This window comes from Branchiostoma floridae, chromosome 6 (assembly GCF_000003815.2).
Source record: "Branchiostoma floridae strain S238N-H82 chromosome 6, Bfl_VNyyK, whole genome shotgun sequence".
Lineage (NCBI taxonomy): Eukaryota > Metazoa > Chordata > Leptocardii > Amphioxiformes > Branchiostomatidae > Branchiostoma > Branchiostoma floridae.
The window spans coordinates 15,582,607-15,603,712 of NC_049984.1; the positions used below are offsets into that span (position 1 = coordinate 15,582,607).

General features: G+C 41.2%; 1 protein-coding gene across 2 annotated transcripts; it reads left to right on the forward strand.

Moving 5' to 3' along the window:
- The first annotated feature begins 9,599 nt into the window (after positions 1–9,599).
- On the forward strand, positions 9,600–15,145 carry LOC118418594. Of its 2 annotated transcripts, none has more exons than XM_035824591.1 (8): positions 9,600–9,618; positions 10,314–10,413; positions 11,006–11,362; positions 11,575–11,610; positions 11,892–11,948; positions 12,461–12,579; positions 13,412–13,513; positions 14,299–15,145. In XM_035824591.1, exons 2-8 carry the CDS (start codon positions 10,332–10,334, stop codon positions 14,338–14,340), a joined length of 795 nt encoding a protein of 264 aa, XP_035680484.1. In that variant the 5' UTR covers positions 9,600–9,618; positions 10,314–10,331; the 3' UTR covers positions 14,341–15,145. The 2 variants fall into 2 exon arrangements, with proteins under 2 accessions (XP_035680484.1, XP_035680483.1); XM_035824590.1 differs by lacking the exon at positions 9,600–9,618 and adding an exon at positions 9,657–9,808.
- Positions 15,146–21,106: the final 5,961 nt, after the last annotated feature.

The window sequence follows — 21,106 nt, forward strand, 5'->3', positions numbered from 1 at the left end:
TTATACTAAACAATACTATACTATACTATACTATACTATACTATACTATACTATACTATACTATACTATACTATACTATACTATTCTATGCTATACTATACTATACCACACTATGCTATACTGTTCTATACAAAACTAAACATGCATTGGCCGATCACATGTACACCTCACAGGTACATAGGTAACTATGGTGATTTATAGCGCTAGAACCTCTGCATATTACCGTGTGTCTTTGGGGTCAAGTCATAATGTCAACGTTTGCATGTCATTACCTGAACTTTCGATCCTACATTTTGTTCGATTATGTGCTAGCTTGCCCTTGTGTCCCATGTAACGTTATTATAACAGCAAGAACGAACTCTGCGCAATTATTCCTATACCATAGGCTTAACGTGTTCTTCGAGGATTTGTGCATGCTGTCTATGTCTTTTGTGCTCGTACTAAACCTTTGCATACTCCGTTTTTCACACCATTTGTGCGTCTTAAAGATAATTCCGTCTTGCTCAGTTCTTGGAATGTATGTGTAATACGAAGCCCTAATATATGTAAGTCCAATTTGTTGTGTTGTAAATTACAGTCTAACTTTAGAAAGCCCAAATATGGTCACTACAAAAGCCGAAATTCCAAATATGGCCATCTTTACTTAATTTGGAGCTTGGGCTTGTTTTCTTTGGTGAACTTTCGTCATATGATTAACTGTTCACTTGGTGTAATACTTGTCCAGAAAAGTTTCAAACTTTTACTCCCCTTATCTGGAAAAATACATATCCCATGTCAAATTCGGTTACAAGAAGGCTGGAACTAGATTTATTTGGAACTTGTATCCTCCTTATATCCGGGCTTAGTGCTACATAAAAGGTACATTGATGGTGGTAGCGATAGCGAGCATAGGGTATGGAAGATTTTGTGTATGCATATACTGCCGGCCATTGCGTGTCTATGAAAGCTTGCTCATTCCAGTGGGTGAAAAGAAGGGTAGCGGACCGTGTCTGTGAGCGAGTCCGTACGCATCTCACATCGTGTCCGCCATGCGATGTCATGTTGAGACAGCGGAACCACCATCCCGGCCGCAATCTGCGCTGTCCTTTTCACCGCAGGGCTTTTCAAGCAGTGCGGTCCAATCTTCCATCCACTAGTAAGTCATTTGAGCCGCTCAACAGCGTGTTGGGCGAGATAACTACAGCCAAGCTTGTGTGAAAAATCAGTTTTCTTCCTTGAACTTTCGTTGGTATAAGTCTTGTATTTGGCACGACACGAGAAGTCCATTGAGAATGGCATGACGTACGGGCATATCGCTGGTAGCGTGGCGGATTCAGGGGTCGATCAGTCTTCCGAGACATCACATTTACAGCGTACATCATCATTAATTTCTTCTGTTTGTTCCGACACGAAACGCTTCATACTCGATTACGCGTCCTCCGATGTGATAAGGCAAATGACGCTGAAATCGGCGCAGCGGCGGGAGATAAGTATAAGTTTTGTCAACTTTACGAGTCGCGCGGCCCCCAGGCAAAGCCGACGTCCTGAAGCGCCGAGCTCGGCGCCCAATGCAATCTCTCCGCGCCACGTGTGCGCAGAATGTCATTGTTCCGCCATGAAACAAGTCACCGAGATATTGGCGGTTCTCCCGCAGCGCTCCAGCTCCACCGGGGATTACACCACTGAATGGATGCGGCTGATACAGCCATCGATAAGGCTTCAAGGGAAAAAGAGCGGGAATACTTCCGAAAATATGTCATGTCGGATCTTCCGTCGTATTTGTCATGGGTGGGAGTTGCAGACTAGCCCGTCCTCAAAACGCATTCGCTGTCTCGTCGTTGATACGAGGAAGGGGACAATTATGTGACCGTCAACAGTCTCTGTCGCGCAACGGGGGAAACCGCGTCCCAATGGATTGTCATGGTCAATTTACCTTGATGGCTATAATAACCAAAACCTTTCCTCCGACCGGGAGAATGCCACCCGGATGCTAGCTATTACAGGAGTAATTTAGAACAGAACAAGAACAAGAAAGAAACTTTCTCTGGAAGTTCTTGGCTTGCGTGTAGTAGTGTTGTCTACAAGACTTTTACCGAGGCACGGCTGAGAAGATATCCGTTTCTTCTCCGGTAGGGATATCTGTGACGTGATCTTTCTGCTGCATCAAAGAGGCGACATCTAGATTCCAGTCAGTCATGTGTGCCTATGGTACAATGCCTGAATGCAAGGTACGCCCGCCCCGGACACAGATACAGGCCTGAGCGCATATTGAACAGGGAATGTCGGCCGCTGACGAAACAAAGCTATTCAGTTTTCGCACTTAGTAACAAGACAAGCTTTATTGACACGGCAAAAAAGTACCGTGACTTTTGTATGGTCAACTATAAACTACAAAAGAAAAGGGATACAGAATAGATATTAAAATCTTATAATTAAACAATATAGGATAATAAAATTCTACTAATCTATCAATATAGGGTGATAAGAAAACCTTCATACAATCAGGTAGGGCTAAATGTGAGTGTCACTATCTTTTCTAATTACAAAACAATCTTTTATGTATTCACCTATCTTAGCGTTATGATAGCTGTCGGATATAAAGATATAGTCAAATCTACTTGCGTTGGTGGCGAATCTTGACAACTAGCCTGACCAATTAAAAGGCTTCTAGGTGATAGTATGTAGTACACGTATGTCTAGGGACATTTCAGGTGACCTATAGCGTAGACAAATAACGCCATTTACTGTCTTCTGTGGCCAAGACATATAAGATGGTTACCGTTATACTTCCAAACAGCTCATCTTAAGAAGCTATGGACCATAATTTACGCCAGTTGCCAGATTTGTCGTACTGTCAGTTAGAATTGATAACTTCACCTTTTTTTCATAAATGAAGACTGCAGATAGAGAATGAAAGGGAAGGGGGAGACTGGCAAGTGACAATAGAAAATATCATATTTTTATTCAGTTTTTTAAAGTTAAAAGGACACGACATGGGAAACGCAACTTTATAATAATTTTCCTCTTCGTAGTGACGCGACAAAAACGTTGTGAGGGCTATGGAATGTAATGCATAGAAATGAAACTGAGAAAAAAAAACTGTCTTTGCCTTCTTGGGTATATGACGTAATATCACTGACGTCACTATTGTAGTGAACCAATCACGTGAGGAATTCTATAGGAACTGAAATCTCCGCTCAGCGTTTGCGTTTTGTAGCTTCAAGAATACCAGCAAAAATATAACAGAAAAGAAATTTGACAGTCGCTCATATTCTTTTGACCTATAGCAACAAAAGTTGTGTTTAAATTCCAGGAACTGAAGAGCATATAATTTTAAAAAATGCAATCAAATGCCACACCTGATCATATATAGTGTTACATTGATACACATCAAGCAAAGTAATCACCGTTTTGCTGCATACAACGATTGCCGACAAATTGAACATTGACAATAACATAATAATCTTCCAGGTGTAGACAATGAATGATATAAGAAAGAAATAGCACATCGAAATCATTTTGTGTTTTTAATGATACAGCGATTTGATTCTTATGAAAGTAAAAAGAAAGAAAGGGTATTGTTTAACAGACAAAAGTGGCAAAAAATGCTGACGGCTCCTGTCCTTGGTACTGAACAATACCAGTTTCATCCCATGTGAAACCCACCCAAACCAGTCCCTCTGAAAGAAAAATACTTTATATCTACACATCCAAAAGCTTTCTTTAACTTTGTGAATCTGAGCTGAGGTTGTCCTTTGTGACAGTCTCCTAACAAGTTAGTGTTTATGCGCTCGGTCAGACCAAAATATATATCAAGGATTTCCAAGCCGCCATTTTGGATTGTAATCTGACTCGCCCCGCGCCCGTGTTCCCATGATGCTTTGTCGCTGAACTGCCGGGCGATTACAATCTTTATGGAACCCAGACGCTTCGACTTCGGCGGGAGACGAGAGATGACTGGATATAGAAGGGGGAAGATTATCACAATTGAAAATCAAACGCAGAATCTAGGACGTTGGGGGTTGTTTTGCTTCATCTGTGCCGCTGTTGGCGTCCTGCGAGAGACGGCGAACGCAGACAAGGCTAGCTTTTAAACACAGTTTTCTACAGCCCTGGGTGTAGAGTTGCCGAGGGACTACTGATAGTAGCCTTGGTCTCGTTATCGTGTCTTCCGTATCGCGAGTTTGCAATCTGATGTTTCCAGCGCGCACGGCGAATGGAATTATTACTAATTTGTCATGCGTGGTAGGCTGGCACGGCCCTTATCGTGTTTAATTCAGCTGTACGCACATGTTTTTTTGTGTTTTCTCCATAACGAAAAATATTTACGATCAGTCCGAGTTAAAGTGGTGTATGCGAATACCACACATCTATAACATACAATTGGATAGTTAGGAAGGGCCCTGCATGGGGGTTTGTGTGGTTTTGTGTTGTGTTCCGCTATGTGAAAACATATATTTTTTTGGTCCTGGCTGTCATTCTTGTATCAAACTTAAAAAAAAAAATCTCATTACGTATGTGTTGTATTCTATCGCCGTGCTATCTTTGAAATTTGAACATGTCAGAAATGTGGCCTGTCCCAAGAAAAAAAATCATCTAATAGAATCTACTAGCTTGTCTCTTATAGTTCTGATTCTTTGCTATTATATACATGATATTGTAGACAATAAAATGAGGAGAAATAATTAGTTTGAGTTGCGTATCCACTGAAATTTACTTTTAGCACATGTGCGTAGACTTACAGTCGCTTTCCTTCTCAGCCAATAAAGTAAAATCCTCACCCCTCCGAAAATGTTCCAATGGAACAACCTCGCGTTTAGTCCCCTCACATTTTCAGCAATACAAGGATGACGACACATTGCCCCCCCCCCCCCCTCGAGCGGGCAGTGTGCCTTTACTTTACAAGGCCGTCCCTTTGTGTTTATATGTAGGTAAATCTATGCTATGTTCCAGTTAGCACATAGGTTAAGGAAATGGACGTCAATATATGAACCGCTACGTGCAAACACTTTCAGCACTATGTAAACGTCTATTTATACGAACGTCGTAACTTCGATTAGCTAGTAGAAGCCTATTTGTCTGCCAGGGCTATTATGACAGCTATTAGCTTTTATTTTGTGCGTTTAGGATCACCCATAAAAAATAAGTCAGAGGTCCCTCAACGTCGAGGCCGCGTGGGCTCCCATTAACGCTAGTTCACCTTTGACCGCTTTAATCCGTTCTTTTTAAAAACAAGATATTTAATTTTGGGATATCAAGTAGAAGGATGGTGTTTTCAAACTGCAATAGTTCGAAAATATTACAATTTGAAACCACCGCCCAGCGATTTGATATCCGTAAATACCCTGTTTATCAACACAACGGATATAGGTTACCCCGCGGATAAAGGTACTCTAGCTGCCACCGTCCATTCTTAACCCTGGTTTCCTGTTTTTTCCATCAACCCGGAAAGAAAGACTAAACTTTGCAGTTAACTTTGCCGTGGCTGGCAAAACTGGCTCCCCTTCTTTAATGAAATGTTGTGTATAGACATCGGACAGAGAGTATCGGAATCGCCGTTTTACTTTAGCTGCCACCGTCTATTCTTACCCTGGTTTCCTGTCTTTTCCATCAACTATAAAAGAAAGACTAAACGTCGCAGTTAACTTTGCCGTGGTTGGCAAAACTAGGTCCTTGTTTTTAATGAATGAAGACCTTTATTGTACAATTTTGCCCAACCGGGCTAAGTACAGGTCACAACAATGAAATGTTGTGTAAAGACATCGGACAGAGCGTTTCGGAATAACTAACGTTAACGTTACCGTTTTACTCGCCGTCCATTCTTAACCCTGTTTTTTTCTTCTCCATCAACCAGGAAAGAAAGACTAAACTTCGCAGTTAACTTTGCCGTGGCTGGCAAAACTAGCTCCCCTACTTTTATGAAATGTTGTGTAAAGACATCGGACAGAGCGTTTCGGAATCGCCGTTTTACTCTAGCTGCCACCGTCTATTCTTACCCTGGTTTCCTGTCTTTTCCATCAACTAGAAAAGAAAGACTAAACTTCGCAGTTAACTTTGCCGTGGCTGGAAAACTAGCTCTCCTTCTTTAATGAAATGTTGTGTAAAGGCATCGGATAGAGCATTTCGGAATCGCCGTTTAACTCTAGCTGCCGCCGTCCATTTTTTAACCCTGATTTCCTTTTTCCCCGGAAAGAAAGACTAAACTTCGCAGTTAACTTTGCCGTGGCTGGCAAAACTAGCTCCTCTACTTTAATGAAATGTTGTGTAAAGACATCGGACAGAGCGTTTCGGAATCACCGGCACAGGCGCGATGCAGAAGAGATAGTGCTACCTGTAATTCCTGAGGGAACCAGCCCATTATCCCAGTGACAACCGATTCGCGGCGATAAGCGAAGATTTTCCATGGAAGTGATATACAGAAATAATTCCATGAATAAAGCAGACTTTAACGTCTGATATAGATGAGTTGCAAAATGAGAAGAGACGTGCGTAGGTCGCGAGGGTGTGTATGAATTCACCAGAGGCAACTTCTGCCGCTGCCGCCAAAATTGCCTATCGGGTGTCTACAATTGCGATGCGCAGCTGTAGCTGCAGATAGAAACATGCCGTCCGGCTTTGCAGGATTAAAGATAACGGCCTAAATCAACGCTCTCGAGCGAGCTATTTTTTTTTTAAAAGACGAATAGGACGGACTTGAACCTGAAATATCCACGCCATTAACTTTATTTTAGAAGAAAAAGTGCCCACGAATGCGCAAAAGATGTTCCCGGGAGACAGTTTTTACTACCCGCCTTCTCTCAAATTGTTCAGGATATAGTAGTGAACCAAGGGTTCCGCGTAGACTCTACTATATTATAAGAAGGCGCCTCCGTTTTAACAAGAGCAAACTATGGTGCCGTGAACTGTGCGTTCATGTAGTTTTCAGCATCCTTTCTGTCAGGAGTATCGCCCGAATAAATGATATAGACTGTCATGGACCTGTGGATTGGACGGTGGAAAAATCGAGAAATGTTTCTAAAAATCGTAAAATCCTCAAACATTCCAGAAGATTTGTATAGTTTAAGCTCCAAGGTCTAATTAGTCGGTAATTGTGAGACTCCGGTTCAATCCTCGATAGGGCATCTCGGTTGGGGCTGCACCCGTCTTTCGGAAGGGACATAAAATGGGGGTCCCTTATTGGAGTAGGTGCCTCAAGCATGTTAAAGGGTAAGAGCTGACAATTCCTCCCTGTAAATATATACCCTGTTACTGAACTAGTAAGGAAACGTGCCATCTATATGTCACTTATAGGACCTGAAAGACCGAACGAACGTTCGTGGTCATTTGGAGTTTCCTGATTTGACGCCTATTATATTTCAAACACTTTCACTGGTAGGGTATCAGCAACATATGATTGTAACACACTCCACTGTGTGTTCATCTTTTTTTGGCTATGTAAAACACTACACTGTGTGTTAATCTTTTTTTTTGGTTAATGTATGTGCATCATTTATAGGGGGAAACCTAAAAGAAATAAAGAAACGCTGTCACAAAAAGCAAGACCTACGTTTTAGAGTTGATATATTTAATAAAAAACTTGTTCGAGCACATTGAAATATCATATCCATCGAATCTAACTCCTTGATTAATACAGTCACCCTCCATTTATTTCGTTAGTAATTACCTTCGTTAAAGGTTATGTTTCCGGTAGTATTTGTGTATGTGTGTATTTATGTATGTAGTTGACCAGCATAATTGCAGAATGCCCAGATGGATCGTCTTGATATTTGTTGATGAGACATTGAAACGATTAGATTTGGGCCCCTAGCGTGATATTACAGTACTGCAATAGAATTTCCGTGTTTCATATCTCAAGTTCTGAACATGCTGTGGTCGTGGCTTGTTTTGGAACTGCAGTGGCCTGTTTGATGTCAGACTTTTTATACAACTGTGGTTGAATATGTCCAACAACATGCAGCTGTCTTGTTCTCAAACATTTCTGATCACAAAAAAGAAGACCAAGTTCAAGTTGAGGTAGCAACATTTGCTGCTGTGTATGCAGATAAGTAATGGGGTAACGCATACCACACCTTTCCTTGTATCTTTCTAAGACTCACGACAAGATATACTCGCACCTCTTCTAACAAATTGAGTCCTAGTACAGGCGGCCTCCGGTAATTTGGCTAGAATCTCGCGTTGGTAAAACAGATAGAAGCAAAATTTATAGTCTACCTCCTGAACGCACCACTCAGTCTTATCCGCGATGACCGCCCACCCACAACAACGTTTTTACCGTCCCAAACTTAGCCTCCGATACAGACTTTTGGGAGCTGGCGTTTATGTTTTTGGGAAGAGCGCTGCTTCACGATTTTCAACATGGGCCTGGTTCTCTTAAGTCGGGGAAGGTAATTTTTGCACGGAAACAATCTTTCCGGTATTGGAAAGTTCTGAAAGTCGTGAACTCATGTTAAAAATCGAGAATGCGTACAGGAAATGGCAAGTGTTTGTCACCTTTTTGACCGATGTGCAAGGAAATAAGCTACATTACCACAAAGCCCAATCATAACTACGGAACCGTTGCTCCTGTACATTTCTAAACTACATTTTCTTCAAGCTTCTATGTTTGCCGCCTTGCGATGACAATCTACGATGGTAGTGTAAGTGTGTATGTCTGAAAGACTTGTGCCTAGTTACAGTGTTTTGTAACGTATCCCGGTAATTGTACAATTGCTGTGTCAAGTCAAGAGATGTGGCTAAAATTGTATATATTCGTAGTATATGTACTTCTGGGCACCGACCTATCTTGGAACAGTAAATGTATCACTTATGCATTCTCTACATCTCGCTCTAGGGTAAATGACAATGTACTATGTTCTCCGCTTTTCCTCCCCCCCCCCCCCCAGTATATTGCAACAAAATCGTAGCAAAGTCAAGTGCCACAGTGACTGCAGCTGCCCGAATACGGTACTAAGCTTCGTAAGCGACATCTAGCAATATGGATCGAAACTGCAGTTCAGGGTTGCTAATACTTTACTGGAAGGCCCCTGTTACGTACCGTCATGGAACCAAACAACCGTTGATTGATAGATATGTAAACCTTGTTTGGTCCTCCGACCTGTGGCCTTTACATTTGATAGTGGACTGTTTAACTACGTATGGTAAATGAAAACTCTATGTATCAGTAGAATATATTTCCTTGTATTCATGTATTCATATTGCAACATGGTGTTGCAATTTCCTAACACAATAAAGAATTGCTAACATTAATTGGTAACTATATTATACAGCTGGTGCATGCTTCGTGACCTTTGTACAACGTAACGCGCCGCCTTTTGTGAATGTTTATCAGATGCGTCTCGTGTGTACCTTCAGTCCATACGTGGCGCGGACGATAAAAGGTGTAGCCTGGTTACCATACCACCGAGAGCTCTACGGTGCTGGGCGTGTGGCCGCCCGACTAGTTCATTAGCGCACTCCGGGTAATTTTTACGAGGTTGGGTTAAGTTAAACTTTGTGAAAATTCTACCGGTGGCAGAAAGCTACCGGGTGCGAAAAACTACCCCGGCAACGGCGGCAGATAGCTTTAATATTCCACAGAGCTTTCTAACCCAAAGAGAGCTTAGCCAGGCCACGAATAGAATGGATACCAGGCTATAAAAGGTGAGGCCCTCAACCGTTACCCAGGCTACCAACAAAGTAGTAAATGGTTTACAAAGGTCAAAGGTCACAAGGGTAAGGAGAATTTCCATATATAAGAGTCGCTACAGGACATGGCTGTGTTTTCATGACGGATATTCAGCTGCACACTTTGATGTAGCTGACGAAAGGAACAAGACCGTAACGTTATTAGGTAGGAACCACACACTAGTTCACTGTGTATGGCAGTACATTTAGAGCTATTCTCAAATGGGTAACAGAATTTTGTTAGTAGTACAAGCTAGAGAACATCTCAAGACGATCTGATGTTTTTTTTAGAAACCCTGTACCGCTACCAACGTACAATGAACTTGACGACGTACAGAACTGTCAGTCGACTTCTATTTGTCTAATTTAAGATCTTAGATCAAGTATTTATCTTTATAGGATTTGATGCATGATTAGTGTATGATTATTTGTTACCACCTGCAAAATATGGTGGAACCGTCGGGCAAAGTCCATCAACACACGATGTCTTAAAGTTCATGCTGCTTGTTAAATTTGACTGGAAGAATATATGGGTGTAATGTAATTCCAACTAACCACGAAAAACGTTCATAGTCTAACTATTCTGACACGCTGGGATGTGACTTACAGTTACACGAAGCTTTTCAATATGAGAGCAGTGATCTTATTTGCCGAGACTTTATTTGTTTCAGCAACAACAAAGACCAAAAATGATGACTTTTCTGACAAGAGTACTCCCGATCCTCGCTATCGGAGGGTACTTCGTGTATGGACATGTACACAGCTCAACAGGTGTGACAAATCATTGCTGTAGTTTTAACATACCAGTCACTCTATCATGAAAATCAAGTTACATCTGTTAAATATTGCTAAGGTACAACGATGTATTTCTAGTCTTAAACGTCACAGTTGAAACATAAATTTACTAGGCTAACGTTACAACTGCGAATTGAAGTTAGCATACATGTCAGCTTAAAGTTTCTTAACACAATGTTATGCGTAACGTAGGCTTAAGGCTGTAATTTTTGTTGAGGTTTATCAAGTTAATGTCAATAACATTGTTATGCGCAAAGGCATACCTATATCTTATAAAATATTATTTATAGTGATGATCAAGTGCAACATCTATTGTGATTTTGTTTTCTTATGATTGTCGTATCGATGAGAAGAGTGATCTAGGATGATGCCATCAAATTAGGAGCTTCATTAATGTACATTCTTCAAGTACAATGTAGAAACAAACAAACAACCGATGGAGGATAGATATCGAGGTAATAAGATATGCCACTGTGTCACTGACGAAAGTAATTGATGCTATCTGAATCATTTGACCGTTTGTAATAGAAGACCTAATAAATGTTTCGGATGATCTCCTTTTGAACAGAAGCTGTACGACTTCAGCCGTCCATGGTCAAGAACGTGACCGTGGCGCACGGAAGTGACGTCACCGTGACCTTCAGCATCCCCAACATCACGGACATGGCCTACATCCGGGTCTCCACTCCCAATCCAAAATGGCGGAACCACTCCCTGTTCGTGCTGTCGGACGGTCACCCCCACAACTTCACCACGGCCTGTGATTGGCTAGACGAAACCCTGTACTGTAATCTAACCGTGATTGACGTGCAGGCAGAAGATGAAGGGGAGTACAGGATTGAGAATGACATCTGTCACGAGCATCCGCTGACCAATCACTGCACGCCATCGGAAGTCCGAAAGTTCAGAATTAATGCATTTGTCGGTAAGCACTCTTGTATTGTACATTTGTTCAAATAATATCCGTTAGTATTGGCACGGGGATTGAATGCATTTTCCTGATATCTAAATTCAGGAAAATTCTAGATAAAGTAGTCAACTATACATTTACCATTCGATACACTTTCGCTTACACTAACGTTACCATATCCGTTTTCTTTTCTGAGAATAACGCTGCTCCTTTTCTTTTTCATTTAGCACCACCTGTTACCCAGACTACACAAAGCACACAAAGTGAGTATATCGCTCTTTAAATGATATGTATACGGGTATGCTTTTGACCTTTTACATGTATCTTGATGTTATAATCATCCCATTTATAATTTTTCTTGAATAATTTCAAGTGATACAAACAGAGATGGTAAGGAACTGTCCCTTGTTTAGATTCCGAGGGCAGATAAGTGTTATATTGCTAAACAACTTTGTCAGTTTATACTGTCTGTACGTATATTATTGCTATATATTTCTATTTGTTTAAATTCTTTTGTAAATTCCAATATCTAACTTTTTTACAGCTGATAACCACATGCACAATGGGACTTATATTGGAGAGCATGGGACAGAAAACCTCGGTTAGTGACTCTGTTCTATCTAAGAACAAACAACACCACCATTCATTTCAAGCTTAATTGTTACGTCCACATGGAACACCTCTATTCAATCCATCACATTGGTTTGATCGGCATATTGGTGTCCTTCGTTGAATTTTTGATTAGTACATTTCAGCATTTGCAGATATCATCTGAAGAAAGTAGTCTTAATTGTCGGAGACTAAGTGAACGGAAGAACACAGAGATACTGAAAAAATTGTCAATGATACCCTTACTGCGCGCCCTTGAGTTACGATTCAAATAAGGGCACCAATATGGCCGACGCCGTTTTTTTTATCGGCACTGCTCTGTTAATTAAATCTTTTAAACTGAATAGAACAAAGTATTGATTGGACCCGCCACTCACAAAATCTTTGAATTTGAAGAAGCATAAAATACATGAAATGAGTAAATAGAGCAGCTGTAATAGAGAATTTACGTGTTACAGATATTTATGTTTTTAAATTACTTCGTTTTGAACTTTTTACTTAAAGGAGCCGCAGCAGGCATTATCGGCGGAACATGTGTGTTCCTGGCTGCTCTGTGGATCGCTGCCATGTTTTCTGTCAGAGGATCGCTAAACAAAAAGGAGGTGGAGTACAAGAGCGTGGAGGTAGGTGTCCCCACAGTACAGCCCATGCATAATTGTACCTTTTAATAAAAAAATACTTGTCTGAATTGAATAATAGGTAAGTAAGGATGTTATAGAAGACGTTATATCTTATATAACGTCCTTGCTAATAGATGTATAGTAGATAATACATGTGCTGAGTAGGGATGCTATTTTGCAGCAAATCGCTGATTGAGTCACATTCTACGATTAAATCATTGAACAAATACATAGACAATGTACGTTAAAGCGAATGTATTTTTAAAAGGGTATGAATTGTGTTTCACTTAATATCTCATTGTCTCAGTCATCAAGCAATCGATTTGTCAAATAATAAAAAATCAAAGAACAAAGTACTTGTTATATATTCCAAGCAAATGTGATTCTCTCATATGTCAACGTGGAGAGTTATTCAACGTTGTCTTCTTCTTCTTCTTCTTCCCGTTAATGCCCACAATCTTGGCGAAGATTATACTGGCATGTTTGGGGGTGGTGACGCTCGCACTTGCAGACGCAATACTCGCACTTGTAGACGCATACTCGTTAGTCCATTAAACAGTCCATGGTCGATACCCTTGAATCCGTCCGTTGTCAAGGTAAGTTGTTATGAAGCAGAGGCCCGAGACACAAACGTGTCTACTGTGGCGGCCTCGACTGTCTCTGCTGGTAAAACTTGAAGTGGAAGACAAGGAAAAAGAAAGACCGAAGACACCACTACCGGAGGGAAAGTCAATAAAGGTAGGCCTGAAGATATGTACTTTTATATAGCGTTGTATACGTGACCTTGTAGTCTTGAGTAGACGTTAAATGTATTTGTATGTATATATATGCTCAGGATGTTGCAGAACTTGACGCTATGCTTGAGAAAGAGCTTGAAGTGGAAGACAAGGAAAAAGAAAGACCGAAGACACCACTACCGGAGGGAAAGTCAATAAAGGTAGGCCTGAAGATATGTACTTTTATATAGCTTTGTGTACGCTTCTGTCAGCACTGCGAGCATGCGTCAACGTACATTGACGTAAGTCACACATGCAGTTCAATCGCAAGTCGCTAGATGGGGTATGTAAGCGGTGATGTCAATATCATTTCCTCCTTACATACGTTAAGGTAGCAGAACACAGTATTAGTGGGCGAACCCCGGGGTGTATGACGCGGGTACATAAAATAGTACGGATAAACTTGTTGAAGGAGAGGTAAAAAGCCTTATTTGAGGGGCAGCCAGATATAACCTGTGCTACGTGGTCACGGAAGGTGTTGACTCTGAGACTGCATGGTTTGGATTGTGAAAGTTTTCTATTTTGTGTATAAATGCGCTCCATTACGCAACTGCCTTTCTAGTGTGAGCCGGCTGCAGTTCTGTGACCTCCGCAGAGGGGCATTTCAAAGAGGGCGTGAGAAGACGATACGCCGACAGTATTTTTTTGTTTTTTAATATATTGTGGCTTGTACCTTCAACTCAAACATAACCGATTTTGGTATTCCAAAAGTGCACCCTACTATATTTTTCATTGCGTCGAAGCTAGTCACCTTGAGGCCCTTAACTATAGAAATCCCCATAGGCCAAAAACTGTGTTCTGCTACCTTAAACAATGTTGCCTGCTTTTCTAGTGTACATATAAGCCAGTTGCGAGACACATATGTTCCAAAGAATGGCGTAATCATTGAAAAAAAGGTACCTATTATGATATGTTGAATAACAGATTCAACTCTTCCCACGTTTAGGTGAAGAAAAACGGCCGGGTTGAGAGGTGGACAACGGTGTAAAGCTGCCTATGAAAAAGACCGCAATTTAATTATTACTACACCACACTACTTCGCTACTACCAAAATGAAGTTGTACAGAGACCTGATGACCCGTCTATTTAATAAAAATAAACCAAAATAATGAGCCGATGCAATTGATTTTCGTTATAGGGCAATGTTTGATGTATAAACGACTAGCGAGAGTGGATGTGGGCCATGGGGCTCCCCACACCAACACTCAAGAATACTACTCATAACAAAGTTACTGTATGTTTAGTAAAGAGGTGCGCCACGTACTGTAACACTGTGGGTCAAAGTACACAGACTTACACTTCAAAGAGGTGTGTTTTTTGTGTTATACAAAGATTGAAGCTTGCAGTGGACGTTACACATTTAGACATGCATGATGTTATTTACGTCAATATATATGTTAATGCTTATTCAATCGTGATGCATATGTTTAACATGTGCTGAAATGATGGAGAATTCCGCAAGAGGCGAAATTAGCGTTGTGGGAACACTGTATTTCCAAATATGCTGATTTACACGTGATACAAACAGATTAACCTGTGATATAAGTTATCTGCACATGTAAATATCCCTATGTTTAATGTGCTGCAATACTGACTAATTCCGCAAGAGGCCCTTCGTTGGCTGCTTGAATTTACTATTACAAGTTTTGAATACAACATACAGCTCTTCAGAAAGTTAAGGGGTGTCTTTCCATTATTAAAAGCTTGCATCGGGTCATGTTCACCAGGTCATTTCATTGTGGTGTAGTCTAAACATTGAATAACATCAACCATTATGTAATGCGTGGTTTCCTCATTATGTCAGTGTTCCTCTTTTGTCTCTTTCATTTTCACAATCAACATTTCTCAATACAAACACACTTAAGCTCTATCCTTCGAAAATTTTGTTCATTGTCTGACTTTTGGACTTTCGAGCTCAGGAGTATGACCAAATTGTACAACTCAGCTTTACATGCTGCTGTGTTGTGGTGTGCGTTGGTATTAACCACAACGGATACCGGATTGGTTCGTTACTCTTCGGCCGTACGTGGAGCGGTAGCGCCGGAGGCCTCTCGCACGGCAAGCCGACGCCTTCTCGCCGTAGAATCAACCGTAGACAGAACGGTGGTAGAGGGAAAAAACGTCACCCTTTCCTGTGTTGTACCCGACGTTACAAACACTACCAAAGTCAAGTGGGTAGGACCGACGGTGAACAGAGTGCTGAGTATAAATCGACATGCGATGAGTAGGAGGTTTTTCGTGTCAGGAAACGAGACAGATGGAGAATACAACCTTTTGGTGAGCTCGGTGGTGCAAGCAGACGACGGAACGTACGACTGTAGAGCGGGAAAAACCTTTTATGCGTCGACTCGTCTCAAAGTCTTGAGTAAGTTTAATTATCAACATTCTGTATCGTTGCTGTGTACAAACACATTCTACACTCTGAAATATTTGGTTGGTGATATGTTGCGCTACGCAAGAACAAATGTTATTTGATAGAATAATTATGATGTTCCAAAGAACATTGGAAGTAACGTTAATGTTATACTATCAAATTTTGTTGTTTTGGACTTCCACTGTCAATTGTGATATCATAAGATGAAAATTCAGAAATCATCTAATTGTACCTCTAAAATCACCCAACATTTTTGCAATCGATCATTATTTGTTTTATATCTTTGGCCATATTTGTTTACATCTATACGTTATATCATTATTGTTGTTGCAATTGTTGCAATGTATATTTTGCAATCGATCATTATTTGCTTTATATCTTTGGCCATATTTGTTTACATCTATACGTTATATCATTATTCATGTTGCAATGTATATTTTGCAATCGATCATTATTTGCTTTATATCTTTGGCCATATTTGTTTACATCTATACGTTATATCATTTTTCATGTTACAATACACACACACACACACACACACACACACAGATATTCACACACACAACAAACACACACACACACACACACACACACACACACACACACACACACACACACATATTCACACACACATATTCACACACACAACAAACACACACACACACACACACATATATACACACACACAACAAACATACACACATATATACACACACACACACACACACACACACACACACACACACATACACACACACAACAAACACACACACACACACACACACACATATACACACACACACACACACATACACACATACACACACACAGATAAACACACATCACAGTATGTTACTCCATGCCTTTTTTGCGGTTACGCGGTGATGAAAACAAAAGACATTGAAACCATCACAATGCAGAACAAATACCGAAAGGTGGTTGCGGTTTCGCGAGTAAGGCCAGACGATAGAAACCACGCAAGAGGAACCAAAACAAACAGACCCATAAGGTCACACGACACTGACCTGCGCACTATTGTTCGTCTGTCGTGGGTTGGTGACAAAATTATGGAGGTCCTCACGGGTCAGTTGTGTTACTTTGCCTTCAGCAATGTGATCGATGTGTGAGGATCGTATTGTGGGTAGGGGAGGGCTTTCTAGGTGTGCGACGCTACGACAGTTTGCGCCAGACCCCACGTCGAGAGACTTAAAAACAAGGGATCTTATATAAGTAAAATCTTGGCAGTTTAGGGGCGGAATGACTTTATCCTTGAGGAATTAGTAAAAATGACCTCTCTCTTTCTTGGGGACTTCCATGCAATGGGACAGTGGATTCATCGTCCGTCGGCTGTTTCGGGCCTACAGGAGTCTATCTCTGATTTAGCGTCCACCAGGCCTTCGTATGGGGGTATATATATGTACGAATCGTCGAATTTATCACAGAATTTATTTGTCAAATATTTACCTAGGTGAACTGGCCAGAGATATTGCTTTTGGTGCGTCTGTTTTACTAGTGTGTCTGTCTGTGTTTCTACCATTCGTTCCATGTGCTTAGCACGTCAGGGACGCGTACCGGAAGTTAGGTCAAAGGCTCAAGAAAAGTTATGAAATAGATTATCAAAGGTTATCTCATTTCCTGTTCCTCCTATATGCATGACTGTCAGAGAAAATGTATCAGCAAGAAATTTCATAGTAATTAAGAAAAAGATGAATTAATAAAACAAATGTATTAGATCTCTGATGTCTTGAACTAGAAGTTCTTATTTTGTTTATTTTGGTAATAACAGCTGAAGCGGGCACTCCAATGATAAGCGGCGTGAAATGGCCTCTTGTAGAGGGCGCTCGTGTTACACTGTCCTGTTGGTGTCATGGCGGACTACCACAACCCTCTCTTTATTGGACACTGGGGTCGCTTCAACAACCAACCCAGGAGGTGTCCTCCTCCCACCATGACCTGACTATCACAACGGACCTGCACGTCACACGACAACATAACGGCGCCATGTTGTCCTGTACAGCTGACCAGGGACAGCCAGATCTACTTCCGCCGAAAACTGCAAGCCTGACCATGATCGTCCTATGTACGTTTCATGTAAATATGAAAAAGTTTTATTAGATGCTAATTATGCAAATAACGCCTCATTTGCATAATACATGAGAAAATACTGCAATAGAATTCTTTGCGGAAACAAGACGCTCATATCTTTATCAGTTTGTCTTATGCGGGTAGCGAAGATAATAAAATGATATAATTTATGTAAATTAGGATCTAGTTTGCATAATTAATGGTCTCTCGAAAAAGGTCAGTTTTTTCTTTTAGTACACAGTCAAACCTGTGTATATTGACCACTTAATAAGTGACTTATAGATAATGAACACAGTAGACAGGTGACCACTATAGACAAGTTTATTACTGCTTAAAGGACCACCAAAAAGTGGTTACAATTTCTAGGTGGTCCTCATGTTAACGTGGCCGTTTGCACAGTCGTTTATATGTGTCTAATGAATGAATGAAGACCTTTATTGCACATTTTTGCCACACCGGGTCGTTCTTGACCTTCTTTAACGTAGATTTCGCTAGACATAGCATTCATTCTTCATTTTCCTTCGATCTGCACATGTTTTGTTTCAAGATCCTCCGGTCGTCAGCGTCGTAATACATCCACAAGACGCAAGAGTGGGCGATGACGTCATTGTTACCTGTGTCGTCGATAGCAACCCACCTGTCAAGATCACCTGGAAACGACAGGTGCAGGGAAGGAACGTTGCCATGGCAACAACGGGGACGACGGCCATTTTCCTTCGTAACGTTACGAAACGGGACAACGGATCCTACATCTGCCATGCTAAAAACAACATCGGTACTTCATCGGGTAGTGCAGTTGTCTTCGTGAAAGAGCAAGGTAGAATACTCAAGTTAGGTAAAGGGGCGCATGGAAATTTAATCGTTTGATTATATTACACACCTTTACGCCCAATTATGCTATTCAGTGTTTCTCATCACCTCCGCGCTTGTATATACGTGATTTTCGGTGTGTCGTTTTGTCTGTCACTCTGTCTGTATTTCCGCAGTTATTCACACATGCTATGTAGGCTCGTCTCACCACATATTTACAGGAAGTAAAAATTAATAAGGTCTGCGCTGCGAAGTTACAGGAAGTTAAAATGTGTTAGTAATAGTCATTTAACGACATTGTTTACAGCTGACCGATATTCATTTTTGCGGGGCCAATGGAAGAGGCTACTAAATCATGAGAAATTGTACATGTATTTGTCTGGTTCTGTTTTCGTAGTATGACAGTGCCGTTCTCCATAGAGTGACAGATGCGAAGTCAACGTGATATTCCATTGTTCTTGTATTAGGGTCCGACGTTCCCGTTGGCTTGCCATCTATGTCTACCGTCCTAGAAAACCTGGGAATGATTCCCTTCACTGCGGAACCAGACGAAATGTTTACAGGTGAGTTTCATGCATATGTATCATAATTCTAAATACGGAGGATTAAAACTGGCTCGCAGGACTATAAAAATCTTTAGTCCGAGAAGACTTTAAAAGGGCATCCGCGGTTTTAAAAAGGCATCCGCCATTTTTCCTCATTTTTAGGTCTCATGACACGAGGGTGTTGCAAATGTATCATTTTGTTACGTCAGAAACTATTATAATCTGCAGGTACTATTTTTAAGAGGTTCTGTTAGGTATTCATTGAAAAGCATTGAGTGATGATATTGGCCTCTTTTTCAGTTCTTGAGCAGCAAGGAAACGGAAAGGAAGAGAGATTAAAACTGATTCTTGGATTGGCGTTTGGTTGCGGTCTGCTTGTGACTGCTGGCTTGATACTAGGGCAACGCTTCAGAAAAGTTTCAAAGGTAAATACATTTTGACCGACCGACAGGGTGTTGACAATTCACCTGTTGTACATTTGTTAGCTAGCACATTAGTTGCCTGGTTATGACCATTGCATCTTGTGTATAATAACGATTTCTATGATATTAAAGCTCATTCCAAGAGCTTCACCGTACTTTTGAAAAATACTTTGCAGCAATCTAAAGCTGTTGTTTTATAACGTTTTAGCCTCCAACGAGTGAGCCGGAGCGGTTGTCGTTTGAGTTAGCGCCAGTGAGCATCAGCAGCATCCACTTCAACGGACGTAGGGACAATGTGGAGGCGATACAGACGGCAGATTTACATCCCACAGAACAGGCGCCACGGCAGGAGGTAGAGGAACCGGAAATGACGTCTGAGAGAGAGGCGGAAGTGGATGGTGATGGTGAGGAAGGTAATGACGTCACGGATGACGGAGGGACTCAAGAGGACACTATTGAACAACAGTTAGAGGTCAGATATGCTTTCTGTGCATGCTGAGATGAATATTCATGTGTCAAACACATACACGCAAGCAGACAAACAAACAAACACACAAACACACTGTGTGACACAAACACACAAATACACACACACACACACACACACACACACACACACACACACATGCATACACACACATTGCATTTCTTTTTCCTTCGAAAATAGTTTTATGGGGCAGGTAAATCACTACAACACAACCTAATTGAATGCCTCTCACCTTTCTGTTTCGGTGAACCACCTGTCACCTTCCTTAACCACTGACTTGTTCTACTTCGCACTGCAGCTAGGTGTCGCTGCACTGCATGCCGTCCCAAACAAATTCAGTCACACCTTTTCAGAGTTTTAGACTTTTTTAGAGTTTCGATGATGTTGTTATTCAGTATCACGACAACAGAGTGCAGACCACTCCGGAGACATGTCTCACAAGTCTGTCGCTGGGCGCGGCATTCTCAAGAGAACAGCTTCGCTTTATCAAGGCGCTGGGATATGGGGAGTTTGGTGACGTCTACTTGGCCGAGATTGAAGGAGTCAGCGCTAGCCAGAAGGATCGACTTGTGGCTGTCAAGACAATGAAAGGTGTGCTATTATATCATCTTTGACGTTCCGCTCCGGAGAATACTCGCTAGCACCATGGCCCATGAAAGACTTGCACCGTGAAGAAAGATTCTAATGTTAGGCTACACTTGGATTTATGATAATGGTGACATCCACGCTTACTTCAAGATTTTCGCAGGGGTTAGTAGCAGTAGCAGTAGTAAAATGCTCCTGAACAGGACCAATTTCGCAGATAGTGCTGTAAAATTATAAAATGAGCAAATATATCGCAAATGCAAACACATTTCGGAAAACAGAAGGGGTCATCATGGAACCAAACAGAGTCAATCTAAGACATTCGTTATCATTTACGCATGCAATTGATTTCCTTCGGTTGCTCTTATTAGTTTGGGGTGTCAAGAAGATGTCTATTTATATCATTATGCGGCCTAAAAGTTATTGGTTGTTATTCTCTTAGTGAA

Coding starts and splice junctions, on each gene's coding strand:
- LOC118418594 (XM_035824591.1), top strand. CDS start 10,332: ATGATGACTTTTCTGACAAGAGTACTCCCGATCCTCGCTATCGGAGGG. Junction 11,611..11,891: donor GACTACACAAAGCACACAAA/GTGAGTATATCG, acceptor ACTTTTTTACAG/CTGATAACCACATGCACAAT. Junction 11,949..12,460: donor GCATGGGACAGAAAACCTCG/GTTAGTGACTCT, acceptor TTTTACTTAAAG/GAGCCGCAGCAGGCATTATC.